Source organism: Euprymna scolopes, chromosome 35 (assembly GCF_053919585.1).
Source record: "Euprymna scolopes isolate OS-2025 chromosome 35, ASM5391958v1, whole genome shotgun sequence".
Lineage (NCBI taxonomy): Eukaryota > Metazoa > Mollusca > Cephalopoda > Sepiida > Sepiolidae > Euprymna > Euprymna scolopes.
In genome coordinates, this window is record NC_136516.1 from 35178534 (window position 1) to 35192230 (window position 13697).

Consider the following 13697-nt stretch of genomic DNA (forward strand, 5'->3'; position numbering starts at 1 on the left):
TAGAACTGCTGACTGTCAACACGATGATTCTAGGTTCAATCCTCGGCTTGGGAGAGGTGCTAGTCTAGCGGCACTGATGAGTTGTAATACAGCGAAACAGGACTGTATGCAGATGACTACAAATGTATATATATATATATATATATATATATATATATATATATATATAACACATATAAGTTCTATAGCAAGCCCCACTCTCCCCAATGGTTTACTTATACTCGCGCAGTTGCCATTGCATACCACTGATTTATCCGACATAAGTCCAATACAAACAGACAAAAGTTTATAGAAGCTAGAAGTAATTCTAAGAAAGAAGTAGCGACAATTGCTCAACATAATGCAAATCAATTTGATATATTATGTATAAATAGACTTTTGATAAATGCCTGTTCTGCTAAGGTCTTAAAATAATAGAGTTATTTCCTTTGGCCCAAAGAATGGAGAGTTATCGTCCTTGATAAAGAAGGAGATACGCCAAGATAGTTTAGAGAGGTAAAAAATAGTGTGTATCACTGACTTTAATAATCATGTATTCAGCGACTTCAACATTTCCGTTTTGCTTTGTAAGTTATTGAATAAATCTGTTAAAGGTTATGCTTTGTCCTGTGCTCTTTTCTGAGTTTAAATCTAAAACGTATATGATTAGATAAAAAATTTACTAATGTCAACAAATATCATCCAAAGAACAGTCAACAGCTGTCCACAAGAAAACTATCATAACGACACCGGACATATTTTTTCTAAGCGAAACTGGAATAGGGCCGACCACTTCCCTAGATGAGTTCATAATTAACGGATACTCTAACTTAACATCTAAACCTGACCCCCAAGATCGCCATGGGCATGGAATATGTGCCTACATTAAAAATGGCTTCCCATGTGGCAGGGATATCTCTAGAGAAGATCCTAATTTACCTTATATGTGCTTCCGGGTTGCACTTGCTTACACCACTGCATTTATATTTGCCCTCTATCGGCCCCCAACAGCGGAGTTACTATCTTTAAGAGCATATCTGAGAAAATTGACCACATCCTGTCTGCACACCCCTCGGCTAACATCCACATCTGTGGTGACTTCAACGTTCATAACGTGGAATGGCTGACCCACTCAAATAAGACAGACGATGAGGGAGGTTCTGTCATGATTTTGCCATTGCTTATGACCTCACTCAGATTATTTGCGAGCCCACCCATGTGCCTGATACTACAGGTCAATATGCAAGCCTTCCAGACCTTTTTCTCTCAACTTCCCCTGAGCTATGTTCATGTTCCGTTCTTTCTCTTCTAGGATCCTCCGACCACTCCATCGTATCAGTTAAGATAAAAATGAAATGTAATAAGTCCTCAGACGTACCCCTCCACCGTACTGTATACAGATACTCTATGGCTGACTGGGATAACTTCTGTACATTTATATCTGATCTACCTCTGCATTCCATGTTTAAAAAGGATGTGTCCTCTATAGTATCAGATCTGACCGAATGGTTAATTGTAGGCAGAGACCGATTCATACCATCTAAAAAATTCCAACAAAAACCTACCAGCCAGCCAGCCATGGTTCTCCCCAGAATGTGCTGCTGCCATCGCACACAGAAATCACTTTTTCCATAGCTACCAATGTAATAGATGCACTGAGACTAAAGCTGCTTTCAGAAACCCCAGCAACTACTGTAAAAGAGTAATAAAATATGCAAGAGAGCTATATGCCCAGTCTGTTAAATCCAAAGTAGCTGATCAGCGGCTTGGTTCCCACCAGTTTTCGCAAATAACAAATAGGATCCTGAACAGAAGTGTGCCTTCTATCCCAACCATTATCAATGGACCAGAGGTCATCTCCTCAGTTTCAGACAAGGCTAAACTATTTGCCAAGAATTTTGCAGCTAATTCTACCCTATGCGATGAAGGCCATCAACTGCCCATATTTCCTTCTATAACACAACACACTAGGTAACATACAAATATCTGTGCGTGAGGTCGCCAAGCTAATCAAGAACCTTGATTCCAGTAAAGCTACTGGCCCTGACGGCATCCCAATTATAGTGTTAAAAAAGCTTCAACCAGAACTTGCTCCCATACTTACGAAACTGTTTAAACGTTGCCTTAAGGAGAAGTGCTTTCCAACACCCTGGAAAACCTTATTAGTATGTCATGTATTTAAGAACTCAGGTGAAAAGTCATCTCCCTTTCAGTACAGACCAATAAGTCTCCTGTGTGTCATGAGTAAGTTGCTGGAATCCATATTAAATAGAGAAATAGTCAACCACCTCAGCAGAAATAACCTTCTTAGTGTCACGCAATATGCTTTTGGTGGTATCATTATTTAGGGGCGTATTCATCATGTTTTCTGAGAGTTCATTTTTCAAATTCACCAAACTGAAACGGGATATTTTTATTTTAGTAATGAAGTCAGTTTATTGCTTCTTGCCAGTCTTCATAACACATGCATTATAATTGTGTTTCAAGATACATTTATACATATATTTTTATCGTGGGAGTTTTTTTTTGCACAGCTTTTTTTCTTATTCTTTTACATAAACCCTTCATTCTCTTTCAATATTCTATCAGTCATAACATTTATATCTCTCCTTGCTCATTGATAGATTTTTAAGCCCAACTGCTCAAATAGTTTTGTTTTGGTTAAAACTCTTTGAAACCCTTGACTAAACATAACATGGTTCCTAGTCCTATGACTCCTTTATCTCTCTATTGCTCAGTTACTTTTAACGAGATTATTTGAGAGAACACTAGTTAATCTAACCCTTCATTTAGTCCACACCCCCTTTTTGTTTGATGAGATTATTCATGACAATTTCAGCCTACTTTTTGTCTCTTAAGTGCTCAGTCACTTCTAACGAGATTATTCGAGATAATTATGGTTGACACCTGACTCAACGGGCCAGAGGCATTATTTGTACCCCCGACTTAATTGGATATCAACATTATACAGCAATTATTGCATTTTCCCCTTTTCGTGTCACAATACAGTTTAACCTTATCATTAAGCATCGGCGGATCTATATAATGCGAACACTGTTCATTCATCTATACTCTCTAATTTCAACTATCCTATAAGCTTTTTTGTTCATAAACTGACTCACCAAAGTCCAGTCAGTAATTTTCGATGGCTAAGTTGTGTGCATGCCGTAGAAATTTGATCCATTGTCCGAATACTGTCGACAATTTTCGGACTGTCTACAGAAAAATATTTGTAACTATTTACATCCACCTTTACTATAACCAAAGACTGTGAGCACCCCAAATATTTAGTAGGCACTCATCTTTCTACCATAGCGGCAATGCAAGCTGTTGCGGCTTATCATCGTAAAGAGTTTCAGTTAAAATGAATAATTTCCTTCATGTCAAGTGTCCTAACTAACTGTCATGCAGTCTTGCTTTTATCTCAAAATTAAAACTACTTAATATTTTAATATTTCAGTGTTCCATATTTATCTGAATCCATGTAGTAAAATACCAACCAACAAAACCGTCAGACACGGTGAAAAACCTTGCAAATAAAAAAAATTATTTATAAGTTGGTCAGCATAGCCTGTGCTCAAAATGAGCGTGTCTTTTCATTTTCTGTTTCTTATTAAAAAAAAGTTTAAAAAATACAATGTCTTCATATTTAATAATCACTTTTTACAGTGACATGATTAATAGTCAATTATAAACGACCCATAAGCTTAGATCAAAATTACTATTCTTTATAGAAATAAAGTTAGACTTATTTTAATTTTTCAATACTTACTTTAGTAGTTATATTTACTTTTCATGCATTATAATTGTTTAAACTTTTATTCCAGTCTTGCAAAACTTGCAGACAAGATTTTTCAAATTTAAAAACTTTATTAATTCATAACAATAAAACTACAGATACCACTTAAACAGTCTAACCAAAAGTTAAGTCAAAATGGGTTATTCCAAATTTCTCTCTAAAACAAAAGCTATTTTTTTTATGTTAAAATGAGTGTGAAACAATATGCCTTCTCATAATGCATAACCGATCTGTATAACTACAGCCTTCTTATTTGAGACTAAAACAACATTGGCGACCACGATCCCAAAAAGCTAGTAAATATGACTGACAGTAACTGAAGAAAATTTGAAAATGAGCAGACAAGAAGATAAAAAAGTGAATAAATGTGCTCACTGACTGGTGTAATATCATTTTTGTTTCAAGTTCTCCACTCTTGGCCAGATTTGTTTTAAAGTCCTTATTTCCGACTGCGTTTCTTTTTTTTCACCCCTCTTTTGCAACTGCATTTTTCTGTGGTAACGCTTATTTTTCTTTTGGATTGATATGTTGTTTGCTTGAAGCATTGTGTGGGATAGGTATGTAGTAGAGATTTAGAAGGCTGTCACAATGCGAGGAATGAAATATAGTCGTTATTGGTAAAAGAAGACGAGAACAAGTGGCGATTTACAAATCAACAAGTACATACATATATGTCCATATATATATATATATATATATATATATATATATATATTTATTCAGTTGTATTAGGTAAAGATGTCTTACTTGTTATGTCTGCAACAATATCCATTATTAATTTCGGAAAAAATTCCCTTTTCAAATGGTGGATGTGTCGCAGACATAACAAGTAAGACATTTTTACCTAATACAACTGAATATATATATATATATATATATATATATATATATATATACACACATATATATATATATATATATATATATATATATATAGACATATATGTATGTACTTGTTGATTTGTAAATCACCACTTGTTCTTGTCTTCTTTTACCAATAATGACTATATTTCATTCCTCGCATTGTGATAGCCTTCTAAATCTCTACTACATACTTATTTTTCTTTCTTTTTTTCTTCATATTAAAACTTTTATGTTAAAAGGCCTAGTTACGGCTCCAAAAATAAATACGTATAACGTTGCAGGGCGTTATACTTTACTTTAGTAATTCATAAAAATAAAACTGGAAAAAAATAAATAAAAATCCGGTTTGGCATTTCTCTCTTTTTTACAAAACGTTTTTATTACCGTTAATTTTGGCACCACTTAAAAAGTCTCTCGCTGCCACATGTCCATCTAGCTTGACTCACGTTTCTCCTTCCTTTGACCGCATGCTGGTCACAGCTGGTCTGTTCTCGTCTTCGATTTCACATGCCCATTTTTTTCGATGTCCACTTTTCTTCTGCCCCTAGCATTTGGTGTATTTTTCTCTCTTTTTTTACCTTTTTGCACACACTTCATAATTTGCATATCTGCTTTTTTGGACTACTGCTGCTGCTAATCTCTTCACAAGCCAGCCATCTTTTGCTGCTGCTGATATTTTCCTACGCGTTCATATGCACTATGCTACACTACGCCTATGCTCTATTTCGAATTTTGAGCTTTTTCATTTGGATAGGGTTTTCCTATAAATATTATCATTTATATGTATCTCAGATAGAGATCAAATGTCCCAGGAAGGGGGCCCCCTTGGTTTCTGAGAACTTTGACTGAAGTAAAATGAAACACCCAGATAGACCACCACCTGTCCAATGTCCAGAAATACTGATTAAGAAAGCGATCTTCCTTTGTTTCAATTGAAATCAGTGTTGAAGCAGTTTCTGGTAATGACTGTGTAAACTTCTTTCTGACATAAGAATGAATAATACGCCCTGAGGATATTGCAGGCCAAAGTGAGATTGCCACATAATCGTTGGTGCTCATGGATAATTATGGTTAAGCTTCTTGAGTCGGTTTTTGTAGGGAAAATCCCATAATTCTTGCATCATTCCAGTAGACAGTCTTTGAACTCTCTCCAGATGTCTGAGTTACAATCTATGGTCCCTCCTCGCCAAACTTTCACAAAAAAACACTCGTCTAGCTGAAACCACTATCAATAATTCCCCCACTCTTTATCTGTGCCTAAACCGAAACATAGGTTCCATGAACAAAGTTTCTTTCTTAGAACTGCACGCCTGTGGAACTCTCTTTTGTTTGCCTGCTTTCCAGCTGACTACAATTTGGTCATCTTCAAGTCCAATGTAAACAAGTTCTTGATGAGCCGTTCCCTTAAGTAATCCAATTTTACCAAATTTCCACTACTAACGATTAGTACATTTTCCTATGATATTGTCTCATTGACTACTGTACACTCATTAAACCTTATCCTCGAGTGCCCTCCAGGCCTTGATAAATGGTGACTCCTATGTAAAAAACAAAATGTCTTTAGTAAACTGTTTCTTGTTTTCCGCAGATTTCTGAATTAAAACAACAAGTTGAAGAATTACAGCCGAAACCTGAAAATGTCTCCAAAGATATTTCAACCAATGAAAGAAACAATTCCAATCCGGCTCTTCGACGACTTGCACAAGAAAAGAAAGAAGCCCAGGAGGTAAGTGTTCCATATCCCAAATCGAAACCTTTATTTTCAAATGACCTCTTATTTGAACAACCTGTCCTCTCACAGCTTTGATGGCAGGTGGCTTGTGATGAACATGCGTAAAAGCGACCAAGAACGTTGTGTGTGAGGTTTTACTGGACCCTGTGGGTTATGAGAATGCAGTCACCTGGGAGCGATCTAAGGATGACACTTGAATCATTTGTCAGTCGCTTCATAGGTGGCTCTTAGTCCATGTCAATGTTATCGGCCGAGTTCATATTGGCGTTACGGGTTGAGTACAAGTTGATGTTATTGTTTGAGTCTGCATTGGCCTTGCTGCTGAGTGTGTGTTGGTGATCATTCTGAATCGAGAGTTCTCTTGCATTTTATTTTTATTTCTTTTCTGACGCATGGCTGTGATATAAATTGGATAATGATGTGAACCAACAACCTAGGTGTGCCAAGTTCAAATCCAGTCAGCTTCATAGTTCTAGCTTGACACTAAATTTTTATTTTTATTTTTTTACTCTTTTTCACCCCAAACAAGGCATATTACCACTGAATGTAATGGGATACTATTTGAGATCATGTCTAACAGGGGACTGTGGTGAGTTGAGCATCAAGGTGTCTGTTCACATCACATTTAAAACATTTAGTACAGCCAAGAAAGCAGGAGACAGGAAGGGAATTCCAAATTTTAGTAGTTTGAGGGAAGACACTATTAGAGTAGGAGGCTTCTCATATCTAGAGACCTCAGCAGTGAAGGGGTGGGATTTTGCTGATTGTCAGGTTAGTTGGGAGTATGCTACCAGTTCCGTTTCTCCCTCCTGTAAGTACTTGTGTCTTGAAAGAATCAGGGGAAAAAATACCAACAACAGAATCAAGCGGGCCAAAAGAAAATTGTAGCATGCTGATCCATACGGATTTGCATAAGAGAAAGTTTCTAGGGAATATTAACTTCACAAACGATCCTCAAGCGCATGTATATCTGAATTAGAGGAAATGATTTTAACAACGTTATTTTTTGCAAGGTGTTGTTGTCGTCTTTGCATATACAGCACCTGGTATTCTCAAATGGTCACCCATCTGCTATTGACCAGATCTAACGTTGCTTAACTCTGGTGATCTAATGAGAATCGGTGTGTCAATGTGATTATACTTAATATGAATAAAGTCAATTCCATAGCACCACTTCCACTTATAGATGCTGTATTTATTTGCTCCCCCACCGAGCAAATTAGGCACAAGGCCGATTTTTAATGTGAGGAGTGAAGGGTAAATGGGGACCAACTCCCCGGGGAGTAGGGGAGCTGGATAATGACAATTGGTATGAAGGGTTGCCCCTACATTGACCAAGGTCTTATATGTGGGATTGCTCCCACATATTGTCTTTGCTTGCAGTATCTGCCGGAACAGATGGTATTTATTTGCTCCCCCACCGAGCAAATTAGGCACAAGGCCGATTTTTAATGTGAGGAGTGAAGGGAGGGGGAAGGGGAAAAGGGGACCAGCTCCAGAGAGGTGGGAAATGGGAGCTGGTTAAAGGTCAGACATGTGGGGTTGCCCCCACATCTGGTCTTTGCTAGTCATAGCTTGCAGTATCTGCCGGAACAGATGGTATTTATTTGCTCCCCCACCGAGCAAATTAGGCACAAGGCCGATTTTTAATGTGAGGAGTGAAGGGAGGGGGAAGGGAAAAAGGGGACCAGCTCCCGAGAGGAGGGAAATGGGAGCTGGTTAATGGTCAGGCATGTGGGGTTGCCCCCACATCTGGTCTTTGCTAGTCATAGCTAGTCATAGCTTGCAGCATCTGCCGGAACAGATACTACACTTTGATCCCGGCCTGAAGGCCAAGAAAAGCTTGACTTCCACTTATAGATGCTAGCAACCTTCATGTGGCCCCTCCCATAAGTATCCAATTCTAGAAATAATGATTACAACCAATATCAACAATAGAATCAGGCGGGTCAGTAAACTTATACCATACTGATTTATATAACTTTACTTTTATAGTGAACTAGCAGGGCTAACTGGAGTTGCCCAAGGAAAAAGTGTAAGCTTTCTATAAACCTGCTCTTTCTTTCCACCTCCACCCTTTTACCGCCTATCCTCTTTCTTCTCTGTCCAGCCTATTTCCCTCTATAGACATATACACATAGGCAACTCTTTTTTAAACATTCTTGGAGGAATGAGTCAGCATAAGAGAAGTAACTTCCTAATTAAAAAATCACTTACTTCCCTTTAGTTAGTCTGCTGCGAAACCAATTTCCCCCTGCATCAGCTGAGATTAAAGAATGAATAATTTTTTCATTTAAATTTGAGATATTATTCATTCGGGGCAACACCGATCAAGAAAATACCAAATTTGTGGGTGTTTGTTTTGTATTTTATCAGTTTTAGCCAAACAGACAGACATCTGCTCTTTATATTATAAATAAACCCGTTAAAACTGATGAGTGGACATGCCGAAAAAATTTCTACATTTTTTTATGTTTTCTTAATTCTATCATATTATATATATTATCCCCCCCCCTCTCAACCATATTGAAGCAACAAATATCCACCCATTTGGTGCTTAGCAGGTCTAACATAGCTTAACTCTAGCGAGCTAATGTGAACATGATTATGCCAGTTAATTCTATAGCATTTTTTTTTCACTTATGGATGTTGGCGACCTTCACGCGGTCTCTCTTTTAAGATTCTGGAAAGGATCATGGAAACCAATGCCGACAAGAGAATCGAGCCGGTCATAAAAAGTTGTTGCTGATTCATACGAAGTTACAGCATGTCGAAACAATTAAAATGTATGTGAAAGCACTGTATGAATTTCACATTTGAAAAGAAAGATAAAGAAAAATACAGAAAGATAAAGAAAGAAAGATAAAGAAAGATATCTTTATCTTTCTTAAAGATAAAGAAAGGTAAAGAAAGAAAGATAAAGAAAGATAAAGAAAGAAAGAAAGATAAAGAAAGATAAAGAAAGATATCTTTATCTTTCTTAAAGATAAAGAAAGGTAAAGAAAGAAAGATAAAGAAAGAAAGATAAAGAAAGATAAAGAAGGAAAGAAAGAAAGATAAAGAAAGAAAGATAAAGAAAGATAAAGAAAGAAAGATAAAGAAAGAAAGAAAGATAAAGATAAAGAAAGATAAAGAAGGAAAGAAAGAAAGATAAAGAAAGAAAGAAAGATAAAGAAAGAAAGAAAGGAAGATAAAGAAAGAAAGAAGATAAAGAAAGATAAAGAAAGAAAGATAAAGAAAGAAAGATAAAGAAAGAAAGAAAGATAAAGAAAGAAAGAAAGATAAAGAAATACAGAACAAATTAATTAAAAAAAAAAAAAATTTCAGAAAAAAATTTCAATTAATTCCAGACCTCATCTTGGAGAAAATATTTACAGCAGATAGAAAAATGTTCAACTGAATTCCAATCTATGGTTCCCACTTGCCAAACTTTCACACACAAAAAAAATACTTGACTAGCTACAACCGTTATATACGATTTCCTCCACTCTCAGCCTGTGCCTGAATCTAAACGCAGATTCCATGAACAAAGCTTCTTTTCCAGAACTGCCTGCCTATGGAACACTGTTCCGCTGGCTTGCTTCTTGGTTGAATACAACATGGTAGCTTTCAAATCCAATGTAAACATGTTCTTGTTGAGCCGTCCTCTTAAATAATCCAAATTCTACCCAGTTTACACCATTAACGATTGCTATACCACCACCTTATATTCATTAATCCCTATCCTTGAGTGGTTTTTGTGCGTTAATAAGTGCTGACTTCCAAGTAAAAAACAGAAAAAAAGAAAATGTGAAAAAATTAGAACACAAATGACAGACACGTAAAAGTCAAGGCTGGAAAACGGAAACAGTAAAAGAAGTTATTCGTATTTTTTGGATTCATCGGACTACTGTTCTCATCTTGAGTGTGATTTTAACAACGCTTCGGTCGATGTAACCTCCGACCTTCTTCAGATGTATTTTGTTGAACTTGGGAATGTGAAGTAAATAAAGGGTTCCGCTCGAAATTCCATTCAAATTCCCGAGTTCGACAGAAACATTCCCGAGTTCGACAAGATACACCTGAAGAAGGTCGAAGGTTACATCGACCGAAACGTTGTGAAGATCACACTCAAGATGAGAACAGTAGTCCGATGAATCCAAATAATACGAATAACCAATCCTCATCTCAAAAATTCAGAAACGTCATGAAAGAAGTTATCATGAAACTGATTAGAAAAAGCAGAAACTGTTAACGGGGAATATAAAAAAAACTGTAGTTTTTCATACCAAATTACTCAATTCTGTGCAAAAACTGGCTCCAGAAAGCCGAGAACATTTTAATTGATTTTTATATATATTTGAAGCAGACGAAAAAATGTGAAAAATTTATAACCCGAATGTTGTACTGACCAGGTATAATGTTGCTTAACTCTAGTGATCTAATGAAAACTGATGTTTCAATGAATCCAGTCAATTCCATTGCATCTGTTTCACGTATGGATGCTGGCGATCTTCCGGTGGTCATTCTTTGATTCTCCAAAGAAACAAGGAAACCAATGCCAACAACAGCAGTTGTATGGGTGGACATCGAACCGGTCAAAAGTCATACCATGCTGATTCACATAAAATAAAATGGCTGTTATTGGGTGGTCACCACTTATCAAGGCCCGGAAGCCACTCAGGGATAAGGGTTATTGCAAGTACAGTACGTTTGTGTGGAGATTTAATGAAGTGTTTACTTAAGGGGGCGGTTCATTAGGATTTTGTTAACGTTGGACTTGAAAACATCCAAGTTGTAGTCAGGTGGGAAGCAGGCAGACAGAACAGAGTTCCACAGGCGTGCAGTTCTAAGAAAGAAGCTTTGTTCATGGAATCCACGTTTTGATTTAGGCACAGATAAAGAGTGGGGGAAGTTTTTCACAGTGGATTCAGCTAGACGGGTGTTTTTCGTGAACGATTGGCGAGGGGGGACCAGAGATTGGAGTTCAGACGAGCACCTGCCATGGGAATAATGATTAAACAAGGATAGGATCACAACGTCTCTTCTGTGGGAGAGAGGTCGCAGGGTAGAGAAAAGGGCATCCCCCACTAAGCCACGAAGTCTATTTTGTACACAGTCAAGGCAGGATAGGCTGTTTTTAGCAGCTCCTACCCAGATATGGCAGCAGTATTCCATCCTTGGACGTACTTGGCTTTTATATAGATAGAGAATTGCATCAGTAGTGAGATATCATTATGATAATCAGTACTAGGACTTATACTTGAGTCCTAATGCTATCAGACCAGGTTGTTCAAATAGCATTTTTATTAATATGTAACACGTAAGTTTGAAATAGTATTTTTATTGCTAAACCTGAGGATTTAATGAGCACATATTAAAAAAATCTATACCTGTTTTTCTTTCCAGCTGTCAAGATAATTGTCACAGGTAGTTTGTTCCTATTTACAATGCCCCCCCCGGGAAATAGTTAGACACCAGGGTCGTTTTTTAATGTGGAGAAAAGGAACAAAAATAAAAATTGTCTCAGTCGTGAAAGATTTCTCCTCTACTGACAGAGAACAAGAAATTGAAGTGCAGCATCTGAAGAACAGATGGTATTTATTTGCTCCCCCACCGAGCAAATTAGGCACAAGGCCAATTTTTAATGTGAGGAGTGAAGGGAGGGGGAAGGGAAAGGGAGGACCAGCTCCCGAGAGGTGGGAAATGGGAGCTGGTTAAAGGTCAGGCATGTGGGGTTGCCCCCACATCTGGTCTTTGCTAGTCATAGCTAGTCCTTGCTAGTCATAGCTTGCAGTATCTGCCGGAACAGATGGTATTTATTTGCTCCCCCACCGAGCAAATTAGGCACTAGGCCGATTTTTAATGTGAGGAGTGAAGGGAGGGGGAAGGGAAAAAGGGGACCAGCTCCCGAGAGGTGGGAAATGGGAGCTGGTTAATGGTCAGGCATGTGGGGTTGCCCCCACATCTGGTCTTTGCTAGTCATAGCTAGTCATAGCTTGTCATAGCTTGCAGCATCTGCCGGAACAGATACTACACTGTGATCTTGTCCTGATCAAAATCCTCATTAGCTACTTATTCTCATGCCATTTACATTTCTAACAAGAACAAGTCAGTCATATGATTACATACTTTCGCCTGACAACGTAAGGATGGGTACAAGTCTTATTTCTCTATATTGTATGAAGTATTCCTAAAGTTATGTCCTGGAAACGTTGATAACTGAAAAATATCTGATCAGGTTAAAATGTTGCATGGGGATTAATGTCATCGAAGAGCATCAAACTCATGCAATCAAATTAGGAAATAAAAATTTTGTCAAAACATCAACCATGATCTAACTTTACATTGTCAAGTTTATATAAAATGAAGAACTTCATTACCTAAGATATGGGCCAAGTAGTGAGTCTCTCTGATTAAAAAGTGTGATTTTCACGTTATTTCTCCAACCTTGACCTTTGGCTTTTTACTTAGATATCCCCAAATTATATGAGTTCTAAGTTATACCATAGTTGATCTTTTGACCAAGGTTGGTAATGATTGGTCAAGTGATGTGGATACTAGGTTATATACAAACAAACAAACATAGTGACTGTAAAATGTTTTTGACTTCTGATGGGGGGTATGAGACGAATGGATTCGCCAATCATTTTTATAACCAACGGCTGTGCTAAACAACCAATCAAAACGTCGCAAAATTATTATAAAAATCGTCGAATTTTGGATTCAATCAGTTCGCCATTTGCTACGTCACGGACCGCATTTAATTCTTTGCTGCCATCTTGGTTACTGATCTGAACTATGCCGCCATCTTGGTTACTGATCTGAACTACGCCGCCATCTTTGTTCAACATAATTTCTCAGAACTTAAGAGGTTACCTACGCGACGGACCACATTTGATTCTTGGTCGCCATCTTGGTTACTGATCTGAACTACGCCACCATCTTTATTCAACAATGTCTCAAAACTTAACAGTGACAAACCAACAAATTCTACTGAAAACATAACCTCTTCAGCGGAGGCAAGTAGTTGTTGGTTTTTACTATCATTTTATTATGAAATTGTATTGTTATCTCTTTCTCAGTCGCTTTCTCAGTCGATGCTTGTGCATCGTATGATTTTGAAAATTTAATTGATTATATTAAAACTTTATATTAAAATCCTTTTTGCTTTTGTTATTTGTTCTTTCTACACAGAAGGTAATAGCAGAACTCAAGGAACTACAAGAACAGCACACTTCACTTAAAGGCAAATTTGAGAGTTCAAAAGCAAGGTATGTTTGTCTTTCTATCTTAGTCCATTCATAAATTTGTTGATTTACGTTCATTCATAAATTTGTTGAT

General features: G+C 37.2%; 1 protein-coding gene across 4 annotated transcripts in view; it reads left to right on the forward strand.

Moving 5' to 3' along the window:
• Positions 1-13697, forward strand: part of LOC145259810 (coiled-coil domain-containing protein 13-like) — a 161652-nt gene that overhangs the window by 112209 nt on the left and 35746 nt on the right. For all 4 annotated transcript variants that reach the window (XR_013864211.1, XR_013864213.1, XR_013864212.1 and 1 more), the window contains 2 exons: positions 6231-6368; positions 13551-13627. Coding sequence is in view for 1 of the 4 variants with exons in the window: in XM_080117603.1 (XP_079973729.1) it covers positions 6231-6368; positions 13551-13627 (215 nt within the window). In the remaining 3 variants the exon portion in view is untranslated. The remainder of the gene's footprint in view (positions 1-6230; positions 6369-13550; positions 13628-13697) is intronic.